The following is a 27252-nucleotide window of genomic DNA, read 5'->3' as shown; positions in this document are numbered from 1 at the left end:
TATGACCTGTAAAACATGATAATTAACCCAATATTTAGTTTAAAAAAAGTAAAGATTCAACCAAGTTAAAAAGTCTTTAAAAATATTGTAAGGAAACAGCATCTCATTGTTTTGAGATGATATATGTCCATGTGTTGCAACAGACACACTCTTAGAAGAGCTTTTTGTATGGTGAAAGAAGTGCCTTTTCTGAGGTGCAATAATGTATTATTAATTGACTACTTTTAAAAATAGTTACTAATTTTCAAAGAATTCAATTTCCTAATCAGTGTGGTCACTTTCTCCATCATTTTTAATTAATACAGGTAGTGAACAAAACGATGGAACAATTGGTAATGGTGCAACATAGTCATATGTTTTTACCATGTGGTTTATAAAATTAATATTGTAGTTCTGTATACATAACATTTCTGAAAGTTATTTGTAGTTTCTGAGATGCAGATCTCAACTGCTGAAGGCCATCTGAAGAGTTAAGGTTGCGTCTTACCAAGCCAAATCTGAAACTGTGTTTTTGGTATTATATCATTGGTAAGGCATAACTACAGAAGAAGCTGTTGAATTACAAAGCCAAATAAAAAAATTATAATGAGCTGGATAAATTATATAAATTATATACAGTAGTTTCTATAACTTGTCACTTACCATTTACATCTCTACCCTGTTTTTCCCCGAAAATAAGACTTAACCTGAAAATAAGCCCTAGTATGATTTGTCAGGATGCTTGTAATTTAAGCCCTACTCCAAAAATAAGCCCTAGTTAAGTGAAACCCTGCTCTCCACCATTGTGCAGCAACCAGAAGATGACATGACTGTAAAATCAAACATCCCCTGAAAATAAGGCCTAATGTGTTTTTTGGAGCAAAAATTTATATAAGACCCTGTCTTATTTTCGGGGAAATACGGTACTATTTTTAGTGTCAGCTTAATGTAGTTTTGTAATCACTAGTTTTATTTTTATTTTATTTTTTTAGTTTCCATTTCTATTGCAGAGACTTAAGAGCTGGAGCTACCCTACCAATAAATCAGCATTGTAATGCTTAAATATCCAAACAATTATAATTTTGCTGTTAAGTGTTTTATGGACAACTGCCCTGTTTCCCCGAAAATAAGCCCTAACCTGAAAATAAGCCCTAGTATGATTTTTTCAGGATGCTCATAATATAAGCCCTATCCCCAAAATAAGCCTCAGTGATGTGAAATCCTGCCCTCCACCATTGTGCAGCAACCAGAAGATGATACGGCTGTATTTGAATAAATGTAGATTGTTGTACATGGAAAAAAATCCCCTGAAAATAAGCCCTAATGCATTTTTGGAGCAAAAATTAATATGAGACCCTGTCTTATTTCTGGGGAAACATGGTAGCATACTTTATAGCAGGATCATGGATGTTACAAACTTTATTTAAAAGTTTATTTTTGTTTGGCAGCCATAGCCATTTTTTAGAGTGGTTGCTTTCCTTACTTTGTTACAGAAACTTTAGAAGTAGAGGTGAGAAATGGAATATACGATCTGACATTAACCTTAATAGGCTACAGAATCATACATGTGTATTTAGATTTTTTTATGACTGTACTTAATTCCACAATTTAGTCAGTAACATTGACACGCACACAAACATGTGCATTGTAGTTTATCCACTTTCTTGCATACACAGTGAATCCATTTCAGACAAGAATCTTGAATCTGTGGAAGAAAAGTCCATTATAGTTTCCATAATGTATTACCTTTGATTTCAACCTCATAGTGATGGGGATAGAAGTCTCTTTGTAATTCTCCAGTCTTTGTTACTACTTATTAACACTCAGATAGGTGGCATGCTGTTGCAAATGATATGCTGTCATCAATAGAATCCACTCTATTAAAACAATATTTCCACGTGAATTTGTTGTTATAAGTGTAGCAATCAGAATGTAGTTCTTAGTTGGGGTGTAAAAGAAAATGCGTTTAGGACTGACTATTATAGCAGAATCTACAATTCTGATCAGAATTTTCAAATAACTAATAGTGCCACCTTGTGTGGTGCACTATTAGTTATTGAAAATATATACACCTCAGATTAGTAGGAAAGAAATATGGAACATACCATAATACTTACTTATCTAAATAAATTTCAAAAATAATGTGGTGCATTATTTTTGAAATTTATTTAGATAAGTAAGTATTATGGTATGTTCCATATTTCTTTCCTACTAATCTGAGGTGTATATATTTTAACAGCTACTGTATTAACAATAGCTGTTAATATTGTCTTGTAAAAAATATAATACCCAGGTGCCATCAAATCAATTCTGAGAATAATGGAGTTGGAAGAGGCCTATAAAGGCATTGAGATCAACCCCCTGTTCAATGCAGGAATCCAAATCAAAGTGTTCCATTATATTTTAAATTATGTTTATTTAGCTGTAATTGGTTGTGAGCTGCCTTTGATCCCTCTGCTGGGAGAAAGGTGCCATATACATTAAACACGTACAGTAAGTAAATCTGTTCTTGAGTCCTTTCTAGTCAAGTGGAACCATGTTATTCTTCCCAAAATGGCTAGTTCTCCACATATGATTATTGAGCTTTTTTAATTGTAAAGATTGCTTTTGCAAGTAACTGATTCTTGTTTTCAATAACTCTTAAGAAGCTATACAGTGCCTCGCTTAATGACGATAATCTGTTCCAGGCAAATTGCTGTTAAGCAAAAAGCGAAAATATCGTAAAGCGAAATTTAAAAACCCATTGAAACGCATTGAAAACGTTCAGTGCCTTCCAGTGGGCTAAAAACTCACCGTCCAGCGAATATCCTCCATACAGCGGCCATTTTCAGTGCCAGTATAGCGAGGAATCCATCCCTAAGCACAGCAGGGAGCCATTTTAAGCACCCGGTGGCCATTTTGAAAACCCGACGATCAGCTGTTTTTGATCGTCGTAAAGCGAAAATTGGTTCCCGAAGCAGGGAACTGATTATCGCTAAACGAAATCATTTAGACCATCGTTTTGCGATCGCAATGTTGTAAAGCGGATTCGTCATAATGCGGGGTAATCGTTAAGCGGGGCACGACTGTACTAGTTGGCAGCTAAACTGAGGCATTAGCTCTTTAAGTCTCACATCTGTGTCTTCTCTGAAAGCAGAAGCAAATGCTTTTAATTTTTTCATGACTGTCAGAGAAGGAGAGCATCTTTGTGTATGTAAATGCATGGCAGTAGTTTAGTGTTGTTTCTAAATGAAGCCCATTTTTAGGCATGAGAGATGTATGCAAATCAGAATTAAGTACATCAGACTTGTTTACTTTTTAATAGACTTAAACATTCATTTAGCCACATCTGTAAACCTTAGAAACCTCTATGAAAATAAGAAATGATAGCAAATGATCTTTCATTTGCTATCATGTGTGATAGCAATTGACCATTCAGTCATCTTTGCAAAGTGAAAGTAACTTTTCCTCAGAAGTAACAGATAGCTGTCCCAAGTGCTCATTCACATTTGTCATGATATGTATGAAATATCTGATATAAAAAGGCAGTTGTTCTTCGTGGCGTCTGTGAATGCATACAGTTGGGTTGTTCCACGCCTGCGCTGAACCTCTCAGAAGTTTCTAGAGCTTAAAGACACATGATTAGTGGGATGTTCCCCCATGGAGTGCATGCTCTGCCCACCACTGATCCCCTCATTTCCTTTTTTCTTACATGTTGGCTACACCGGGAGTACTACTATTATCTGCAGTTGTCTTGACACCAGTTCAGATAGAAGAGATAGATCCTGTACTACCAATATGACCCATATCTACCTGACGATCCTCAAGAGCAGCTATATTATGATGAGTCTAAAAGGGTCTATCAGCGATCAGCTCTCCTAAGAGATGCTTGACCAGTCGGACCGAGAGTAATTAGAAGCTTGTGCTCCCTCATTAGGCTAAGTCGAGTCCTGGTAACTTCAGCCAAGGGCCACCCCAACTCTTCTGCTTACAAGTCTGCCCTAAAAATATACTTCTGCCACTTTAGAAAATTTCCAAAAAGAAAGACACATGAGTGTTGTAGTCAGTAGACATACTTAGCTCAGTCAGGGTAGGACTCAGTAGCAAAATGTGGCCTTATAATTCCCCCTCAGGGTAATGCTAAGACAGCTCCACTTGAGAGACCAATTGATTTTTATAATTATTATTTTATTAAGAAAATTATAGAAATTCACAAAATAAAGTCAGTTTAATGCATAAGCCAGCATGTTATCATTTTCAAGGAATGATATAAAATATAAATGAAACAATAAATTCTCTCTAAATACAAAAACACTAAAAATCCTAGAAAAATCTATAAAAAGCTATATTAGGGTGGGCAAAAGGCTTAAAGCCCACCTTTCTACCTAAACTCTTACATCTCTATCAGTCTGTTACCTGCACTGCACAGCAGGCAACCAGACCTAGCATAACTGTAGTTCAGAAGGCCAAGAATGAAAAGAAAAAGTGAGATATTGTCCATGGTAAGAGTTCCTTTTTCAAGCTTAGCTGGAAACCTCCCTTCTTCTCCATCTCTCACGCTGTCATCCAATCATGGCACAAAGTTAGGTAAACAGTCCCTCTTTATCTTCTCTCTTCTCTTATGGGAAACAGGTGTTGTTTTCCTAGATTTGTCTGCACTCCGCCAAAACAAATGACCAGTCTTCTTATCTAAGAATGTACTCCTCAGGCCTACAAGAGAACATTCCCACATCCCTCTGCAAAAACACACTGTCAGCATGCAGAAATCATTTATGCAGAGAACCAATATGGAATCCATTTTACATTGTTCAGTACTACATATCCCATTCAGAAATTACATCCTAGCTTCAATAACCTAAACCATGACAGGGTCCATTATACTTTACCGTATCCACCCTGATACCTTCACTCTCTCCATTTCCTCCTCAACACTGACACCAGTCTTAACATTTGATGCCGACTCGTGCAACCCTTCCAGCTATACCAGCCCTGAAATGCCCTTCATCGACTGTAGAACATTCTCAATCAAAGCATTCTAAGCATTCCTCCAAACACCTTCTCCATGCATCACTGCAAGTTACTACCACTTATAAAGGTCCTCCTCGTCCACCTACAGACACAGAGAGATATTCCACACAGATGCTTCCTACAACACAGCCTGCCTCCTCCACACTAATATTGATGTCAAAACGTCGACACCAATCTCCTTCTTTAGTTTCATCCCCATCGATTCAGGACTTTGCCTCTGTCATATCACTGGAATCACCATCTAATTAACCGACACCGACTTCTGATGTCACTGAGAATCACCCACACTCTTCATCAGAAGACTTCACTTCTTATTCTCAACTAGTCATGAGAATGGCTAAATCTTTACAACTTGAAATTGAGGAACCACCACCACCTAAATAGGACTTAGTGTTCGACGATATTAATCCTGATAAAAAATGCCCCCTCTCAGTCTGGCCTTCATTCCGGCTATGCTTGATTTGATCAAGGAAATGTGGGAGAAATCTCCCTCTTCCTTACTGTAGCAACCCCAGACCTACTGGAGTATCCCACCCTGTAGTTATGCTGCCACCAACCATTCGCTCTCCCAAGTCACCCAGACCAGGAATGGATTTTAATAAACAAGAGAACAAGGTTTATTGAAAAAACAAACAGGGTAAATAAAAGGATCAGGTAAATAGGATACTGGAACTTGGTATAGTCCCAATCATACACATACAACAGATTGGTTCCCACGGAACACTTTAAGGTAACGCACAGACCCTGAACCTATCCGTTCTGGCTACCTAGATAGAAACCTGAACCTATCAGGTATGTACTATCTGACGAACAGTTGTACCCAGTCTGACCCACAGACTCCAACTCCACTTCTCCACGTCAGCTCTCTTACGAAGGACTTCCCCCAAATATATACAGTACAGCTCCTCCCCCCTGATGTCCCGCCTTCCACTCTCCATAGGATGGAACTTTCCCTCCAAACCCATGACAGACAGGTACCATCAGTGCTGTATGTGACACCTCCCCCCTTTATAAGTTGTTTTGCGGGGGAAAAGCTAAAGTGCTTTTCTCCAAAAAAACAACCAGGATCAAAACACATAAACAGTTATACATTCTAATACAATCCCATAACCCATACTTACTCACTCTAGGTCAAACATATCACTTATGCATTTATACATTAATATTTGCAATACATTAAGTTACCTTTATTAATACAAACCAAGCCTGTTCAATAAACAGGTACATTTAACTTTTGGTCACCAATATACACAGTCCATGGTTTCTTCGCCGTCTTTACTCGTCGGGTCTTCTTGACAAGGCGTCAGCAACACAGTTCATTGACCCTCTGACCACCTTCACTTCAAAGTCAAAATCTTGCAGGTTTAAAGCCCACCTCATAAGTTTACTATTATGTGTTTTCATTGTCTTTAACCACTGCAGTGGTGAGTGGTCAGTGCACAGAACAAAATGTCTTCCCCAGATGTAAGGTTTGGCCTTCTGAATCGCGTATACTATGGCCAGGCACTCCTTTTCCACGGTTGCCAAATGTCTCTCACCTTTCCGGAGTTTCCTACTCAGGTAGGACACTGGATGCTGGTCACCATTTTCATCCTCCTGGCAAAGAACTGCTCCTACTCCGCTGTTAGACGCATCGGTGTAGATTATGAACTCCCGGTCGAAGTCGGGAGCACGCAGCACTGGATAATGGATGAGCGCCTCCTTCAACCTCTGGAACGCCTCCTCACAGTCGCTGGTCCACGGGATGCGGTCATCAGTCTTCTTCCGCGTCAGATCGGTCAGCGGAGTCGCCATCTCGCTAAACCTCGGGATGAACTTTCTGTAGTAGCCCACCAACCCAAGAAATGATTTGACTTTTTTCTTGGTGTTGGGTCTGGGCCAATCACGAACGGCTTCTATCTTGGCCTCTAGGGGTTTGATCACTCCTCCCCCTACTATGTGACCCAAGTATTTTATTTCTGGGCTACCCAGCTGACACTTGCTTGCCTTTACTGTTAGCCCTGCTGCACTTAACCTCTGCAGCACTATCTCCAGGTGTTTCAGGTGATCTTCCCAGGTATTGCTGAAGATCCCTATATCGTCAATGTAGGCCACAGTAAAGTCACTGAGCCCTGCTAAGGTCTGGTCCATCAGCCTTTGGAATGTGGCTGGTGCATTTCTGAGACCAAAACTAAGGACTCTAAACTCATATAGACCAAAAGGGCTGCAAAATGCGGTCTTTTCCTGATCCCTGGGATCAATCCTTAATTGCCAGTAACCCTTTACTAGGTCCAACGATGAAATGAACCGACAACCCCCTATGGTTTCAATCAGGTTGTCTAGCCTGGGCATTGGGTAGGCATCAGGAGTGGTTACGCGGTTTAATTTCCGGTAATCTACACAAAATCTAATGCTCCCATCAGGCTTGTCCACCAGGACTATCGGAGAGGACCAAGGACTAGAAGAGGGGACGATTATGTTCTCCCTAAGCATCTCGTCCAGCTCCTTCCGCACCTTGTCCCTATAGGGTCCCGTCACTCGGTACGGGGATACTGCTTGCGGGGGTGCATCCCCTGTGTGGATCCGATGCATCACTCCCTTCACTATCCCCGGCTTATTTGAAAAAACCTTATGATATTTAGTGAGCAGCACTTTTAGTTCTTGCTGCTGGTCTTGGGTGAGTGCAGGACTGATCTTCACCTCATCTGGGTTGTATTTCACTTCCCCTCTACCCTCCCAGAAGGGCAATTCAGCTTCCTCACTCTCAGCTGCTTTTATGGCAAATAAAACCCTCTGTTCCCCTCTGTAGTAGGGTTTCAGGGCATTCACATGTACCACCCTCCGTGCTTGGTGTTCCTCCTGTTCTATAAGGTAGTTCAGGTCCGACATCTTGGAAATGACCCTGTATGGTCCTGCCCATTTGAGCTGCAGTTTGTTCTCTTTGCAGGGCCTAAGCCAAAGCACTTCCTCCCCTGGGTTAAAGTGCCTCTCCCTGGCTTTCTGGTCATACCAGGTTTTCTGTCTGACCTTCTGAGCTTGCAGGTTTTCTGCTGCTAGCTCTAGGTTTCTCTTCAGGTCATTCATTAAAGTGTCTATATACGTCACAACATCTTGTGGGTCACCCTGGGTGATCTGCTCCCAATTCTGTTTGATTAAATCAAGTGGACCTTTTACTTTTCTCCCAAACAAAAGTTCAAACGGACTGAACCCGGTACTGGCTTGGGGCACTGATCGGTAAGCAAACAAAAGGGATTGCAGCTTCTGGTCCCAATTGTTTGGATTCTCTGCCAAGTAAGCCCTAATCATGCGCATCAGAGTCCCATTGAACTTCTCCGTTAACCCATTACTTTCGGGGTGATAGGCAGTGGTTTCCTTGTGTTTAATTCCACAGATTTGCCATAACCGTTTCATGAGCTTTGATGTAAATGATGTGCCCAAATCTGTGATTATTTCTGAGGCAAATCCCATCCTGGACATATACCCCACCAAGGCATCTGCCACTGTGTTAGTTTCGATGTTAGTCAAGGGAATGGCTTCGGGGTACCTCGTGGCATGGTCCACAATGGTGAGAATGAACCGGTTCCCCCTCTTGGTGGCCTTGGGCAAAGGTCCCACAATATCCACTCCTATACATTTGAACGGGGTGTCAATCACAGGCAAAGGGCACAACTTCGCTTTGGTTCTGTCACGGTTATTCCCCTGCCTCTGACACACATCACATTGTTTACAGAACTCCTTGATCTGCTTCCCTATTTCAGGCCAGTAAAAATTTTGTGTGATTCTCTGCTGTGTTTTGTTCACCCCCAAGTGCGCAGCAAACATGTCAGAGTGCCCCCTTTGTAAGATCATGGGGCGATACTTTTCAGGTACCACTAGCTGACTTCTGATCCCATCTCCCCCTTTTGAGACATTCATCAGGGTCTCTCTATATAAAATTCCCTTTTTCTCGTGAAATCTCGCTGGGGTTTCAGGTGTTAGCTGGGTGTCTGTCACCTTTTCAAAACACTTTCCGAGAGTGGCATCTGCCTTTTGCTCTTGGCCAAATTTGCTGTCTGTGGTTAAGGTTTCTGCCACAGCTTCGGGACTACCCTCATCTGCTTCAGCCTCGGGCTCTTCAGTACCCCCCTGAACTGTCCCCGTGGTAGCTTGTGAGCGTGTAATCACTAGCACCCGTTTCACATGTTCAGCCAGGTCATTTCCCACGAGCACGGCTGCTGGGAGAGTCGATGAAATCGCTAGACGCCAAACTCCCCTCCAGCCTTGAAAGCTCACAGGTACCTCAGCTACTGGCAGTGAGATCACCTGCCCCTCAATCCCTGCCACCTTCAGGCTCTCATTTGGGATTATATGCTTCCTAGGAATAATGTCTGGATGGCACAGGGTCACCTGGGAACAAGTATCCCTTAGCCCCCTATACTGATGGTCAAGTATTCCTACGTCCACCCCAGCGGTCTCAAACAATTGCGAATCTGTCCTAACTAGTAAGCAGCGCTTGACCTCCACAAGAGGACCATTTCCCCCAGCCTGATCAGCAGATGTAACTGGTCCAGAGTGAGTCGCCATGGCAACAGGCTCCCTCAGTGGCAAGGAGCTTTGCTCTGTCTGGACACAGAACACAGCTTTTGGCTTGGTTCCACTCAAATCATGAGGCAAATTTCCCTTTAGCTGCTTTAATTTCTCACACTCTGAGATTAGATGGCCCTTTCCTTGACAGAAATAACATTTTCTGTTGTACTTGGAGTCTTTCTCATCTGTTTTTGGTTTTCCCTCCAAAATCTGAGGTCTTGGTGGTTTCATGTCAGAGGGCTTCCCTTCAACATGGGCCCCTCCCCCTTGCTGGTTTTTCCCTGGTCCCTGAGAGTACCTGCTGTAGGTTTCTTTGGGCTTACCCACAGTTTTCCCCTCAGCACCTAAGGGCTTCCTTATTTGGGAAATAAAATCTGCGATCTCCGCCGCTTCTGTCACAGTTTTCGGTTTCCTCTCTCTCACATGGAACTTTAGTTCCCCATGCAGGACTGAATAAAATTGCTCCAGCGCTATCAGGTCTTTGAGCTGCTGGAAGGTCTCTGTCCCCTCCTGAGACAGCCATTTCTCTAGCAACCTCACCAGTTGGGCCCCCACTTGGGTAAAAGTCTGCTCTGGTTTTTTTGTGAGTGACCTAAATTTTTGCCTCAGCTGTTCAGCATTTATCCCATGCCGGGCAAACACCAGTTTTTTAAACTCAGCGAAGTCTTTCAGCAGTTCCACTGGCATCTCTGCATAGACTTCTGCCAGGCTGCCACTGATTAAAGATCGCATAATGGTCATCTTCTCAGTTTCCCTTACTGAGAAGTCCACAAACGCTCTTTCCACGAGGGAAAAGAACACCTCAGGGCAATCTCCCTTGTTGTACACAGGGAATTTCTTCAAGTCAGTTTTAGACAGGCTGCCTTCCCCATTCCCTGGGTTCCCCTCATTATTATTGTTATTCCTATTTCTACTCATTATTTCCAGCTTCTTCAGCTCAAACGCCATTCTTTCTAACTCCAACTGTCTCTGTTTCTCTTCCCTTTCCATTTCAAATTGTCTTTGTTTCTCCCTTTCCCTTTCCTCCATTTCCCTCACCCTCAGTTCATGCTGTTGGGCTAGGAGCATTTTTCTGAGTTCTGAGGTCAGTTCTCCCGTGCTCTCATCCTGCACTGAGCCAAATTCCTCCTCAGAACCTTGGTCTCCCTGTGGTTCTCTCACTTCCCCCATTTCTGCCATTTGGCTTCGAATCAAGGGCATAATCCCCCCAGACCAGGCTGCCTTCAAAAGTCACGCCTCAAAATAAAACGACGACTTTTTTCCTTTTGCCTCAGAAACAGCCTTCTATAGACTGCTGCTGTCCCTCCAGCACCCACTTGCAACTGTTGCCAGACAGAATTCACCCCCTCTGCTAGGCCTCTCAGCAGACAGGCTAGATCACTGTTACTTTCACGCAGCTTTGCCTCAGCCCTTTCCCGCCAAAACGGGTTGCCTCAGAGCTCCCTAATCTAGTCCCCCAATCTGAGTTTGCACGTTCTTCCACTAGCCTACCTCCCCGTGAGGTAAGCCTAGAAGATTACCTACGCGCCCTCAGATTTTCCCTGACTAGACCCCCCTTGCTCTGGGCACACTAGCCAAGGCTTTGCTGGACCACTGGGCAACTGGACCAGTCGGATCCCACCCGCTGGACACCAATAAATGTAGCAACCCCAGACCTACTGGAGTATCCCACCCTGTAGTTATGCTGCCACCAACCATTCGCTCTCCCAAGTCACCCAGACCAGGAATGGATTTTAATAAACAAGAGAACAAGGTTTATTGAAAAAACAAACAGGGTAAATAAAAGGATCAGGTAAATAGGATACTGGAACTTGGTATAGTCCCAATCATACACATACAACAGATTGGTTCCCACGGAACACTTTAAGGTAACGCACAGACCCTGAACCTATCCGTTCTGGCTACCTAGATAGAAACCTGAACCTATCAGGTATGTACTATCTGACGAACAGTTGTACTCAGTCTGACCCACAGACTCCAACTCCACTTCTCCACGTCAGCTCTCTTACGAAGGACTTCCCCCAAATATATACAGTACAGCTCCTCCCCCCTGATGTCCCGCCTTCCACTCCCCATAGGATGGAACTTTCCCTCCAAACCCATGACAGACAGGTACCATCAGTGCTGTATGTGACACTTACAAATTTCCAGAGTCGAAAATCATTATAAGACCCATGGTATGGATACTTTGTTTCTCACCAAACATCCGACACCGAACTCCATAATAGTAGAGTCAAACCAATCAAGAGCCCGAAATATATACAGTACTCAATTGCACCTACAAATAAAGAAGGTAGAAAATTAGATATACTTGGCAAGAGGCTCTGTTCCCTCACCTCATTTTTGATGTGAGTTGCCAATTAGCAAGCCGTGATGGGAGCTTACCATAGACAATTATGGAATAAGATTCTCCCAGTACTTGAATTGGCCCCGGAATCGTCTAAGACAGAAGCCCTTAACATTCATGCCAAGGCTTCCACACTCGCCAAACAACAGAGGATTGCATCTCACTATACCACTGATGCCTCCTCTAAAGCTATGGCCACCTCTATCACACTCCGGCGTCATGCATGGCTTAGATCTGCTGGGATATTGGATGATACCAGATCTAGAATAGAGGATCTACCTTTTGATGGGGCTGCCCTTTTCAATGAAAAAATGGACAAGGTAATGGACAACCTCCATAAGAGCCATAAAACAGCTCCATCCTACTCTACCCAGCAGACATACAGATGACAGAGGCCTTTTTACCAACAACCATACCAACAATTTCAACAACTATACAGACCATACAAACCTCAAACATTGGACAGGCCCTTTGAAGGACCCTCAACCTTGACTTCATATTCCTTTTGAACCCAGCAACAGCAACCACGCCGCCAACCCTTTTGGCACCCTTAAAGGAAAGGTAAGCAATACCTATAGACTCCCTTCACCTACTCTCAATTCCTCAACCCTGTTCCAAACAAGATTTCGTCCTTTCCTTAATGCTTGGCAATGTAGAACTAATGACCAATGGGTCCTTTCCATCATTAAAAACAGTTACTTCATTGAATTCAAAACTATCCCACCAATTGGAAATGTTATAAATACCCTGTGAATGGGTTCAGTTTCAAATTTTGGCAACTCCTCGTTTTGTGCGAGAAATACCACAGGAGACGTCTTCTTAACTCTTATAACTTCCTCTTTATTAGTTACAGGCAAATCAATGTTATTCATGATAGGATCAAAAAGACTTAACTCAGGCAACATGCCATGACTGTTCAACACAATGTCCCGAATCCCATCCATGGAACTCACAGGGGTGCTGGGCCAAGCGTCTCCGCATGGTTGGCTTCCGAAGGGGCACGCTCTATACTGCACAAATGGTGCCGCAGCATGGATGCCGGGCCCAATCTCCTTTGGGGGGAGGATTATCGAGAATCAGGTTGAATCATCTGCCGTCCTCTCCCATTCTTGGGAAAGACTATAACTAACCATTCTAACGTCTCGTATTTCACTCTCCTCCCTTTGGAGTGGGGTAACAGCTCGCCTAGTTATAGATTTGGAAAATCTCTCAACAATTCCTGTGTTTTCACTCTCTCATACTCTCTTAGCCTCTCCAGTTCTCTCTTCCACTTCCACAGTTCTAGTTCTACCTCGAACCGCCGTTCTCCTTGGTTACTTATACCCTCCTCCCAGACTGACAGCTCCTGCTCCTCCCCTTTCTTGTCCCCGTGCTCCTCTATCAGGCTTACTTCAAATTTCCCTCCTCGCTCCATTTTCCCCTCTTCTGGAGCTAAGTTCTCCCCTGGGTCCACCTGCTCTTTTGCACTCTCGGGTTTTCCCCACTCTCTTTTCCTTCTTCCTCTTGGAACAGCACACTCTCTTCTGGACCTCCTTCACATGCCCCTTATTCGACAGTCCTTCAAGAAGAAGTTTCCCTTCTTCTCCAAAAACAAGCCATAACCACCGTCCTTCCCTCTATCCTGCCTGATGGTTTTTGCTCCAAATATTTTACAGTACTGAAAAAGGATGGAGGACTCCATCCCATCCTCAACCTCCGAAATCTCAATAAATTCATCCAACCTAGATGCTTCAGAACAATGACACCAGACACTATCATTCCTCTCCTTTCACAGGGAGACTAGTTTGTCATCGATCTTTTTTTAGGAACTGAGGGGATCAGTGGTGGGTGGAGCATGTGCTCCATGGGGGAATGTCCCACTAATCATGTGTCTATAAGCTCTAGAAACTTCTGAGAGGTTCAGCGCAGGCGCAGAACAACCCATTTGTGTGGATTCACAGAGGACCATTAGAAGAACTATGATTACAGGTAGGTAACCTCTCTCTCTTTTTTAAGGACAGCAGAAGAAGTTTGAGTAAAGAGAAGAGTCTGATTCTGTGATGTATGCCAAATCATTTTCCTAATGTTTTAGGAATCTTTGTGTAGGACTGTGTCTACATTGGTGAACCAATTTGATTCAGTAGTTTTGCAGACACATGAGAGTGTAAAAGAATATTGGTTGAAATTTCAGCCAGATGTGGGAGCCACTGACTTCATAAATAACATAACCCAAGTAAGAAGTTGTTTGGGGAAATTTCTGGTACTTCCAAATGAGACCAAATATAAACTGACCTTCTGTTTATTTGGCTTATCTTGATATGTTCTACATTGACTCAGATCTCATGTTTCTGCTCAGTATTTTTGCATCAACAGTTCAAATATTACTGAAATCTAGTTTTAGTACCATAGATGAATAGTCTGTGTGCTAAATATAAGATGTTCTAAAGGAAAAAAACTTGCATTGCCAAAATATAAAGTACTAATTGATTTTTTTTATTTGTTAAAAAGGCTAAATGCGCAAGGTAACTTAATTGTACCGTTTGGAACTCTCCTGGCTGAACATGGTTGCTAATTCCGGATGTCTGAGATAGCTGAGGTACAGTTGTTACACATATGTGGCTTACAGTGATTGTTTAAGAATGTTGATGACACACTGTTGATAAAAAAGAAAATTCAAGAATATTTTAAATATCCAAATAATTACTATTCTTGAAAATCAGTCTTTGCAGAATATTGATCTTTAGATTGTTTTAACACAACAATAAGGCAGGATTCCTGAGAATTCTGTTTTACTAGTAGTACACTATTTTATGCTGCTTGATTTCTCCCACTTGGCTTCTTTTCCAGGTGGAGTGGCTCTCCATCTGTGGTTTGTTTTAGTATTAAGTCCAAATCAGTGACTTGGGGTTGTAACTGTCCCAAAGAAGGTGGAAGTCAAGCCAAGAACAAACTGTGCCGTTTCTGGTCTGTTAATAGAGAAGGACATTCAGATGTCTAGTTGATCTATAGTTTAGATGTCATATATTGTGTATCAGTGTGCTGCTCATAAGTAATAAGGCAGGATTGTCTGTGATTGCTGGCAACTTTATAAATATTGGGAGAATCTGCCAACTTTATATTAAAACATTGCATATCCAAGCTTGCTGAACAGAATGTCTACAATGAGAGTTCTCTCATAGTACATGTGGCTGAACATGTTGAGGTGTAGAATTGTTTCAAGATGTATAGGCAATTAAGTTTGATATAATAAATATTCATGTGAGGCATGCTTGATGCACCTAGTTATTTTTTTCTTTTTTCTCACCTTTGGCCTACAATTTTTGCATCTTTCAGAACAAAGGTGAAAATGCTTTTCTACAGGATAGTTGACATTTCAAGTGTGCTAAGGTAGGTTGGTGCATCTGTGTGTGGGAGAATGTGCGGAAAGGCTTTAAATTACATTCTTTCACAGTGATCACAACCGTGCAGTTTATTATGCTCATTCTTATTGGTACTCAGAACTTCAAACTTTAGTTGCAGTGCAGTGGCATGTTTTGTACCAACAAAAAGGTTATTCTTGGCAAAACTCCGTAGTTTGCCCACCATGGCCTGCAACAGAGGTAATGCTTGCTTTTTGATTTCATTTGTGAAATGATTGTTTCATATACTATGTCATGCGGGTTTTTTAAACCACATGTTGGAGGACATCTCTACATTGGTCATTTACCCTGAAATTGTGTTGGATTTGGCATAGATGAAATCAGATTACTGTAAAAACTGGTAGCTATATGATATAAAGTTCAGAATGGGGAAATCTGGTGTTTTTGAGTGGGAAACCATCTCTTTTTGTTCAGCTTGCAGGGGATGGTTTATTCTGCTCCAGTTTAGCTGGCTTCACTTTGTTTTCTGGCATGTGTGATCTCCTGATCTGATACAAAGGGGCACTCATGGGGGTATCAGTTTTCCTCAGCCAAGCAGTTGTCTCCAAACAGTGTTCCCGTTTTAAAAAATGTTTTTCAGAGTTAGTGCCAATTCAGATAACTGCTGTCACCACAGAAAAAGTAAAAATAAAAAAGAGGTGGAGGGAAGGGTTGGTCCTGGTGGAAATTGTCAATCAATACCTTGATCCTGTTCTTCCAGGGCTTGTATGTATCTGTCAGAATACAGTGGTGCCTTGCATAGTGACGTTAATCTGTGCAGCAAAAATCGCTGCTAAGCGATTTCGTCGCTATGCGATTTTTAAAAGCCCATCGAAACACATTAAAACCTGTTTAACGTGTTCCTATGGGCAAAAAACTGACTTTAAAGCTAAGATCCTCCATACGGCGGCCATTTTCGCTGCCTCTTATGCAAGAAATCGGTGTGAAAACACAGCGGGCAGCCATTTTTTTACCCGGCGGCCATTTTGGAACCACCGATCAGCTGTTTAAAAATCATCACTTTGCGATGATCAGTAAGTGAAACGGAACCGATCATCGCAAAGCGATAAAACCGCATAGGAAACATCGCAATGTGATCGCTTTTGCGATCGCAAAAAGTTAATCGCTATGCGGTTTCGTCGCTAAAAGGAGCGCCCGTTAAGCGAGGCACCACTGTACTTCACTGACAGAGGATAAACTAGAATTTGTTTCAGCAAATGGTGGAGTATGTAAATTGGATGTTTATGTATATTTTGTACATTTTCTCTTTCATTCTCTCCCCTCCATATTAGGCACAACATCTGACTCATATTGATATTCAGTATTCAGTATTCCAGCAAAGAGTGGTGAAAGAAGTGATTTCAGAAAATATTGAATTATTGTGATTGTGCATTATATGAGGGAAGGGCTTTGTGGTTATAAAATTCTAGGTCACTCGCTGCAAATAATTATAATGTGTTATTTTTCAATGAGATTTTCCCCTTTTCGCCAGAGATTTTAATTCTTGACATCTAATGGCAATTTTTATTAAACTATTATGTGTAATTTAAATAGGAAATTGGGTTTTTGTGTAGTAGCTTTTGTGATGCAGATTTTCATATGAATCTCTATCCAAAATTAGATTATTATACAGGTAGTCATAAAGGTGTGTTCATGTATACACAAGCGCACAGGCGTAAATCCAGTGTTGGAATTTTATTCCCCTTATCTTCTTTGCAGTCCTGAGTGTGACTGAAAAATAGCTCAAGGGCATCCAGAGCATGTTTTTTTTGGGTGCATAAAAGCTACAGCAGAAAGGAGAGCTTGTTCCTACTTCCTCTGCCACTGATGGTGGAAGTTCTCTTAGTGAATGCCCTTTCCTTAAATTTTGGCTGTAGTTTCTTCTTGGTACTGTACTAACAAAACTTGTTTTACATTGTAATGGTTTTATCATAATTAGCTGACCTAAAAGATGGTGCTAAAACCAGGAATACAGTATGTAGAACCAAAACATATAATAATGCTTATTGTTTACAGCCGAGTCCAGAACTCTTCTTTACTATGTAAAAAGTAGCTTTGGGCAAAATTAAATTTCTTGTAAATTCTCTTGTATAGGATTAATTCTGTGTTTCTTCATGCACTTAATGGCACTTATGATTTAAGTAGTCTGCTATATAGTCTCATTTCTTCAAAATAAAGTAGCAGCCTTCAGTGCCTGTTACAATAGAACATATATAGGCCCCAAGGGAAATAAATAAGTTCATTTTCATATACTGAATAAAAGACATGGAAGATGTTCAATTAATAGCTTGTTTGGATAACAGGGTTCTGGTGTGTGAAGAAGTTGAGTGAAAGTGGAAATGTTCTCCTTAAAACAAGAAATTACCAGCTGACAGATGTTGTAGATTTGTTGGGTCATAGGATTTTGGGCATAGGTATAAGGGGTTTCCTGATAAATTGGAGAAGAATTAGACTACTTTAGAAAAGAATAAGAAATGGGAAGAGCTGTACCACTAACACATCTTATGTTGCTTTCTTTTATATCTATTTATTAGTTCAGTTTACATACACCCTATACTATTTGAAGCATTCTATGGATGGTTTACAAAGTAATTAGGTAAGGAACATTTTGCCCCCCCCCCCCAAAAAAAAGCAGGCTGTATAGTCATTTTACCAACCATGGAAGGCTGAGTCTATCCTGATCCCGTTGGGATCAAAGTCAGTTTGTGAGCAAAGTGGCTTGATTGCAGTATTGCAGTTTAACTTCTGTGCCATGGGGCTTGCTTATATGTTTTGCAGATGGAATTCTTGTTCATGAGACTCATGCAACTGATCCAGCTACCTGATGTTTGTACAATATTGCAGGTTGTATGTATTGAGCACCTGCAAGATAGTTGTTCTTGTGCTATTTACTGTGTAGGTAGGCACATTTCAGATCCTATTTGTTAAGGAAACTGTAGTACAACTTCAGAAACACTTTCAAAATTTGGTAAGTTGGGAATGTCTGATATAGGTTAGACAATTTGACCAGGGACGTGGTGGTGCTGCGGGCTAAACCGCAGAAGCCTGTTCTGCAGGGTCAGAAGACCAGCAGTCGTAAGATCGAATTCACGCGACGGAGTGCCTGTTGCTTGTCCCAGCTCCCGCCAACCTAGCGGTTCGAAAGCATGCAAGTGCAAGTAGATAAATAGGGACCACCTTGGTGGGAAGGTAACAGCGTTCCGTGTCTAAGTCACACTGGCCATGTGACCACGGAAGATTGTCTTCGGACAAAACGCTGGCTCTATGGCTTGGAAACAGGGATGAGCACCGCCCCCTAGAGTCGAACACGACTAGACAAAAATTGTCAAGGGGAACCTTTACCTTTACATTTACCTTTACCTTTTAGACAATTTAACTAGGAGTTGTGCAGGAATTTTTTTCTCTGATGATAGTGTGGTGAAACCTCTGTCATCTTTAATATCTGTGATATAATTGTGGTTGCCAGTTTAAAACATTTGCCATATAAAACATGGATCTCAATAGTACATAAACATTTTATAGTACCAACATTTCCAATATGGCGCTTATAATATGTCACATTACTTAGAAAATAGTAGATAATTATATGAAGATTACCTGTAGCAGCTCCAGTCAATTTGTATCATGTCACTGTAGGTCCTGTGGTAGAATTTCACTGCTGTCTGATACCAGTCATCTTACCTAATAAAACTATATTGCCGAAACACAGAAAATGCAGCCTTTTTAACAACTTGTTTTTATTAGTTTGGGACTGTATTTAACGTTCTTTGTGAATCAGTGGCCAAAATCCTGTTTCTTAGCATAGTAAAGCACAGCAGAGTGGTTTCACCAAAGTAATTTGCAGTTAGAGTGGGCTCATTTGAATCAGTGGAACTTACTTCATTCACCAAATCCATTGATTCAATAGGCCTACTCTAGTATGATTCACTGTGCTAAGCAACAGGATTTGGGCCATTGCCTGTTACCTGATAGAGATAGAAGAACTACTGTATTCATTTTTTCTGCCACTTCTTTTGTCCTGTTGTTTACGTTCTGGTAACTCAGTTTTATGTTCTATAAAATACTTAAAACAATGTTCTATATTAAGTTTGGGCTCTTCAGTGTGGAGTGTCTGTATTTAGTGTTTTGTTCAACTCCATTCTTGTTTATTTGTACAAAGAATGGAGAGTAAAATGAGATCACATGCTTTTGATTGGGTGGTAAAAGCCTGGCCACTAGCCAATAAGGATTCCCCCATGTATAAAAATGTGGTTAGTAAAGAGCTGGCCTGAAAGTTCCAAATGCTGTATTTGCATAGAAACATTTGAAATGTGGTATGTTCCATCATGAGCTAGCTTTTTGGGGTAGATTGTTTTTGTTTTTGGTGATTGCTTTGGGGAGGGAAGGGTCTGTTTTGGCGTAGAGCAAAAGAAGGTATATTCTGCAATCAAGTGAGTTAAAGACCCTCTCTGATCAGATAAACCTTGGGCCAGGTGATGTCTCACATTATTACAATTTTAAATGTTTTTCATAGGATTGTAGTCTATCCTTTTTCCTTCTAATACTATTAAATTCTTTCATTACATTTAATTTACAGTTGTTGTTTTTTAAAACTTATACCTTGTCTTTGGTCCTTTTGTAAATTCTTCAGTCCTGGTCTATCTGGCAGTGTATTACTGTAGTTTTATTTGATTTAATTTGCACATCGTGTCTTTCTGAGCAATGTTGAAGCATCTCTAGTGTTCTACTGAAACAGCTAGGACAGTAATTCTTGTGGAGATTTTATAAAATCTTGGATGTATGGAGGACCAGAAAAGAAATGATGCATTGATCATTAGATTAAAATGGGGTAGAATAAGCTTGATGCAATTCATAAGATTAACTTCAAGTGTTCCAGAGGCCACACATACCCCCTGAAACCTCAAAGGGGTTCTCTAGTTCCCATGACACCCCCCCCTCTTGCCTCCAACACCTAAAAGGAGTTGTGCTTTAATTTAGAAAAGACCCTCTTGCATTGGCTGTTTTCAGGAAAAGTAGAGGCAAGGTTATAACGTCTAGAGATGTTGCTATAAATAAATAGTTTTTCATCTTTTCTTTGTGCCTGATTCTCCTGAATTTCAGAAGAAATCGGTACAGTCTTAATTTAAATGGCAGTAGCTTGTATAAAATTTTATCTGTTCAGAACTAGGCTGGATCATAACAAATCTAGCAATAAAGAAAAAGAATACTGCAATTGCTAAGATTATAAATATATCCAGTCATCAATTTAAGTAGTATATGTTTGTTTACATGAATTCTGTACATGGAATTAGCTAGTCATAGAGAAAAATGCTTATATAGTTAAGTGACAACATCAAAAAAACTTTCAAAACCGTCTGAGCTTAGATTGAGCTTTTTATGCCTCCAGTAAAATCTTTTCAAGCACAGTCTACAATCCACTTAATTTGGAAATACCTTGTAACAAATGAAACATGGCAACACAGCATTTCAGATGTCTACAATATTTTTTACTTACTCATCTCAGCCATGCCAATATTAATTGTTTACGGCATATTTGTAGGCTAAACAGAGCAAGTGAGAGAGAAACAAGTCTTGTCCTTCTGCATCCAGCTGTTTGGCCAAATTAAAATAAACCTATTGAATGAATGAAACCTGTTGACTCAACAGTCATACAAATTCTTTTTATTTAAAAGAGCCATTATAGTTGGGACAGACAAGTGGATTCGGTCCCTAATTTCTGAAGTCTTTTTTGCCTAGTTTTCTGGAGGGGAACTTACCTTCCATAAGCAACCATGTCAATTCAGTGCCTGTTAAGCACAGCTCCAAAGCAAAAAATGATAAAAGGTAAGCTATTACTATAATATTCTTTCCCTGTTTAATATGGTGTGCAGGAGAAGAGTTAAGGCTCTTATTTAATTTATGCTTAGCAGAAGATTCAGTATCAACAGTTAGACTAACCCATGTTCTTTGAGGGTTTTTTTTAAAAATAGTATGGTTATACTAGTTAGTATATGAGCTTTGTAGTCCTTGCCTGAATCCACATCAGTGTGACAACACTCGCCACATTTCTCTTCATTTGTTTTATTGCATGCCATTTTTATTGCACACTCCTTATCCAGTCTTTTTTAGTATTTGCAGTATTTGCAGTACTTTTGTCCTTTATTTGCCAAGTACTGAAGTAAATGCTAACCTGTACAGTATACCTCTATATACATTTGTGTTATAGTACTTTCCTATAGTCCATATTTTATTATTTTTACATGAATATACTTTGAGATTATGTCAAAAGCCTGACTGAAGTCTAGATATGTCAGGCATTAATTTTTGCCTGTTAGGTGACTCAGTTCTGTCAAAAAAGATTCATAAGTTGTATTAGCTTTACTGTGTTTAATAAATTCATGGCAACTGCCAGTAGTTGTTTCATTCTTCCCTGTGTTTTGTGCCATCAAGTCATAACACCCATAATAGGACTTTAAAGGAAAGTGAGTTATTTGACAAGTAGTTTTACTAGTTTCACCCTCTCCCCATGAGTTTTCCTAGCTAAGTGGGTATTTGAACCCAGGTCTCCTGAGTCTTGTCACTCCGTCTGTTATATCACTCTGGGTACAGTATATACTCTGATTTCTATTCAGATTGTATACATCTTTAGCCTTTTACACTGGATTATCATTTTTCTCTAGATATGTTATAATTGCAATTGATATTTGTCCAATTAACATTAGGATTTTTAAGGCCAACATACCGCACAGATCAGAACAGGTTCTGATGGGACAAGAATTCTTTGGCAGACTACTTTGTATCTCTTTTCTGGGGTCATTTATCATGTCACTAATTCTTTGAACAAACTGAAACCAAATTTCCTTCACTGTAGTGCCAGGTACATGCATAAAATAGATTTATAGTTGATTTTAAAAATAAGACCTTTTAATCAATTAGCAGTTCTTTCCTTAGAAAAACACTTGAACTATGTAATGTAAAATGTCGAATATTTTTCCAGAATTCTCCAAATGAGTACAAAATAAGAATATTGGATTCTCAAAATTATTTTTCCCCCAAAAGTTTGAAATATTAATCTATAGTTTTGTAAACTTACTGTGAATATTGAGAAGGAGTGAATGTGTATGTTAAAAATAAACCTTGTGAAATCAGATTAGAGTGGTGCCTCGCTTAACGATTTTAATTGGTTCAAAAAAAAAATCGCTATATGAAAACATCGTTAAGCGAAACACCATTTCCCATAGAGATGCATTGAAAACCGGATAATCCGTTCCAATTGGAACAGATTACCATCCTTAAGCGAAAATCCCCAAAGGAAAAAACGTTAAGCGAAACCCATTGAAATGCATTGAAGCCTATTTCAGTGGGGGAAAAATTCACAAAAAATTCAAAAAGACTCAGAACAAAGCCAAATTAAGTTAACGAAGGTTTTATTAGGTGTACTAACGATTCCAAGCTTTTAAAACATTTTTAAACATTTTAGAATATTTTAAAAATAGCAAAAACGGGGCTGTAAAAAAAACGTTAAGTGAAACAAGGGGACCTAAAACTGTCATCATTAAGTGAAGCATGGTCCCGAAATCGTTAAGTGAAAATCGCCCATAGGGAAAATCGTTAAGTGAAGCGCAAGATCGCTCCGAAAAAGCCATCGTTAAGTGAATTTTTCGTTGTATGAAGCAATCGTTAAGCGAGGCACCACTGTATTTTATTTTTCCTGTGAGTGCTGTAGCAGCCTGTTGGGAAATGAGTGTGAAGGGTAAGGCTGTTAAGCAGAGGGATATTTACACATAGCATATTATGACTTCCTACTGAAATACAGTATATGATGCTACAGCTCCCTCAGGGTTTGTCTACGTACCTATTTTGGAGTGGTCTAAATAGAGTTGCTAAGAGGTCCAGTATGCCATTTGGTGCGATCTTTACATTCAAATGGTATACGGAGCTGAAGCAACCTTATTTGATCCCCACCAGCCTGCTGTCAAAAGCAGGAGAAAACAGGAGGGAGCAACCAGGTGGATTACTGTTTGCTTTTCTCTTAAAGAACTAGTAAAAAAAAAAAAGAGCAAACAACCCCCCCCCCATCTGTTTCCTGCCGCTGCTCTGCTTGACCCTTTTAAAAAGCCAAGCTACACATATGGAAAGAGAGCAATCCTACCCATACCAAAAAAGTAGAGGCCCCTAGACCAGCAATGGTGAACCTATGGCATGCATGCCACAGCTGGCACACGGAGCCCTTTCTGCCGGCGCGCAAGCTATAAGTCGCCAGATCACTACTTCCCCCCGCGCAGCCAAACCTGAGAAAGCAGCTGCAGCAACAGTGCTGGCACTTCAAGAGGCAGATCCAGAGCAGCTGGTGCTGGCAGTGGATCCAGAATGGGGTCTCAAGGCACCTCCATGCTGGGATTCCCCCTTCCGCCGCCACCACTTCTGGTGCTGCCGCAGCAGCGACATGCCACCCGCTGTTGTTGGTTTTTCCAGTTTGGGCACTGGAGCCCAAAAAGGTTCACCATCACTGCCCTAGACAGTGACCAGACAGGTGCAAGTTGGAAAAACATTCTGGGGGTGGGCTGTCTCTAGGAAAGACATAGACTGATCACCATCTTTAAGAGCACACCAACCTGTACCTGCAGCAGGCCACACAGTGGGCTAAATGTCCATCTGACCACACTCTTCAGTTGAGCTTCTAAATGACCCTGTTTGAGCCTTGGTGCCATCTGTCTCAAGGTTTCTTCATTTGCAAGAACAAATTATTCACCATGCTACTTGCAAATAAGGCTGTTCTTCTGTATCAGTCCTCCCTATTTACTGACCAATATTCTGTGTAGTACCCTGGATTTTAGTTAATATGGGTAGTGCAAGTGGTTGAAATTTAAAAGTCATAAGAATGAGTGAGTGAGTGTGTGTGTGTGTTAAACTCATTGTAAGCAATTTTCATGTGCATCTTAACATTTTAACTGTTTTGGAAAATGCCAACTGATATTGTTCACACACCATGATAGCTAAAGTAAAAATAAAATATATTTGAACCATGTGACTTTCATAAGTTATAACATTTTCCATATTTACTTTTTTTCAGGTGATTCATGGCAGGGGACGTGGAAGGATTTAGCTCCTCCATCCATGACACCAGCGTCTCTGCTGGGTTCAGAACATTGTATGAGGAGGGATTGCTTCTTGACGTCACTCTTGTTATTGAAGATCACCAGTTTCAGGCGCATAAAGCACTCCTTGCCACCCAAAGTGATTACTTCAGGATTATGTTCACTGCTGATATGAGGGAGCGAGATCAGGACAAAATCCACTTGAAAGGTCTGACTGCCACAGGCTTCAGTCACGTTCTTCAATTCATGTACTATGGAACCATTGAACTGAGTATGACCACTGTTCATGAGATCCTGCAGGCTGCTATGTATGTCCAGCTTATTGAGGTGGTGAAATTCTGCTGCTCTTTTCTTTTAGCAAAAATCTGCTTGGAAAACTGCGCAGAAATTATGAGACTCTTAGATGATTTTGGTGTAAACATCGAGGGAGTCAGAGAAAAGCTGGATTCCTTCTTACTAGAAAATTTTGTGCCTCTCATGGCCAGACCTGACTTCTTGTCCTATCTGAGCTTTGAAAAGCTTATGACTTACTTGGATAATGACCATCTGAGCAGGTTCCCAGAAATAGAGCTCTACGAGGCTGTTCAGGCTTGGCTGCGGCATGATAGAAGACGCTGGAGACATACCGACACCATCATTCAGAACATCAGGTTTTGTTTGATGACACCATCCAGTGTTTTTGAAAAGGTTGGTGCGTTTGAAAGCAATAGATAGAATTCATCATTGCACTTAGGGCAACATGTTGTCCATAGGTAAAGTTCTCAGAATTAGGAGGGGAAAATGAAATTCTATTTTGGAAAATGGAACATTTAAATCATTCATGTCTGGAACAAGTGCCATCTAGCTTTTAAAACAAACAAACAAAAAATCCTCTAGTGTAGCAGAATTTACAGCCAGGAAAGAGGTAGGTTTGCAACTTTTTTAATAGTCAGTGATGGAGGGAACCTCTAACAAATAAAGACAAGACTGTGTTTGTTATTTTCAGTGACATTAAATTTAGCTAATTGAGTCTTAATATAATACAAATTTGTGAATCTGAAACTTTAAGACAAGACCACACATCATATAAGCATTTAAATTCCAGATTGAAAATGGAAAAAAAATCCAGGATACTTTATCTTGTTTTTGTTTTCTTAATTCCAGCAGAATCAATTCAAGATCTAAGTTGCAATTTCTGTTTTTAAATACTCAGAAAAATATGGGAGTTTTTGGTGTAACGGTCAGCCTTGTATGTTAGGAGAGCTTTCTGTAAATTAACTTGATGTGGAGCTATCTTATTCACTCTTTTTCGTTTCTGTCTGGTTGTTATAGTAGAAAGTGGGGAGAGGTGTTAAGCTTTTAAATTGTTCAGATAAATAGCAGAAAAGGAGGCTAGATTCTCAATCTGGTTGGGAAAAATCAGTGTTGTGCTTTTCCTGTTCCAAGTTTGATCTCTAGTGGAGGTGAAATGGGGTTGGGAGTAGTAGTTGTGTGCTGTATCGAGAATGGTAAACTTTAGCATCTGACGGTTCCCAGATGGAACACTGGTCTTTGGAGGAGCTGTTTTGGGGAGCGCAATGTAGAGTTTGATCATTCAGAAACAAAGCAATATGGTATAAGAAGGCTATCTAAGCAGAAGAAGCTTGATCATGGAAATAGATATGCTGATATTTCAAGTCTGGCAAGGCTGGTTCTAGAAAGCCTGTCTACATGGAAAAGAAAGAATATAAATGCAAAAGGTAGGAAGAGATGACTGAGGGATGATGGAACAATGGGAAATATGGTCAGGCATTAGTGTAAAGCAGGTAACTACTGGCACTCCAGATATTGTTGGACTGCAACTCATATCGGTGTTAGCCCATGTATATAGTGGTGAGGGATGCTGGAAGTGGCAGTCCAGTAACCTTTGAGGAGCTACATGTTGCCCTGCTGTGATATACAAAATGTCTTAAATTATGTGAACAAGTTGAGTACTGGAAGAAGAAATGTATGAGTTTTGAGCTTTTCATAGAGGAGTAGTGGTGTAAAATGGAAGGACTATTACGGCTGTTTGTACCCAGGAAGTATGTAGTTTGTAGGAAAAGTAGCACCTTTACGGACAGGTCTCATATCATCTCAACTCTTTTAAGTCACCACAGTAACAGTTCCCCTTTTATTTCTAAACAAATGTTACTAGGATCATTACTGAAAAAAGATGGTAGATGTTCGTGCAGTGTGATTCATGTTATGCAGAAGTCATGGGAATTGTATCTCCATGACTTTCCAGTTATAAATTGGGAAAATAATCTTGTTTGAATGGGGGTGAACAGTTATAAAATAATAAACGAAAGAGTAACTTATAGTTTATTTCTTTACAAGAAAGCAAATACTTTCTCAGTTCATTTTTTCTAGCTGTATTCAGCATGTATCATCCTAGACATAGAACATCCATGCATGTTAACGTTAAAGCATCAGTATATTTGTGTAATCAAATGTAATTTTACATTTGCTGTTCAGCTGCCACAAGTACCTAACTATAATTAGCAAGATGGGGTTATAAGATTCTGCAACAATGCATGACAGTTAGCTGTCATATTGACATTTTACCCTCCCCTTTATTTTTTAGTATCTGTAGGCCTTGAATAATATAGGAGAAAAATATGGAAATGCTTATATTCATGTACATTTTGAGAAAGATATGAATTAGAAGAGCTTCAGTAATGTACTTGATACTAAAATTAAAACAGAGGCAGTCCCTATTACACTTGTACCTAAAGCAAATTTTAAAATTTATATAATACACTATCAACATTCCTTAGGTTAACATATGCTGTAACAAAATAGAATAAAATAACACAAATCTTTAAAGGCTCCACTAAATAACCAAGAGTGACAAGTATATTTTCTAAAATCTATAATGCCACACATTTGAAATTTAATAAATATGTTTTATTCTGACTCT

The 27252-nt window shown here is 40.3% G+C and overlaps 1 protein-coding gene across 12 annotated transcripts in view; it reads left to right on the top strand.

Moving 5' to 3' along the window:
• Nucleotides 1-27252, top strand: part of KLHL15 (kelch like family member 15) — a 49712-nt gene that overhangs the window by 4775 nt on the left and 17685 nt on the right. For 4 of the 12 annotated variants that reach the window (XM_020789130.3, XM_072994284.2, XM_020789117.3 and 1 more), the window contains 3 exons: nt 14366-14453; nt 15191-15244; nt 24308-25019. In XM_020789130.3, the coding sequence (XP_020644789.3) occupies nt 24315-25019 (705 nt within the window). In that variant the 5' untranslated portion in view covers nt 14366-14453; nt 15191-15244; nt 24308-24314. Of the gene's footprint in view, nt 1-14365; nt 14454-15190; nt 15245-20979; nt 21079-24307; nt 27249-27252 lie in introns of those variants that run through there. The other 8 variants (XM_072994283.2, XM_020789127.3, XM_020789126.3 and 5 more) reach the window with 5 other exon arrangements.

Source organism: Pogona vitticeps, chromosome 3, assembly GCF_051106095.1.
Source record: "Pogona vitticeps strain Pit_001003342236 chromosome 3, PviZW2.1, whole genome shotgun sequence".
NCBI lineage: Eukaryota > Metazoa > Chordata > Lepidosauria > Squamata > Agamidae > Pogona > Pogona vitticeps.
This window is presented reverse-complemented; position numbering and strand designations above follow the sequence as displayed.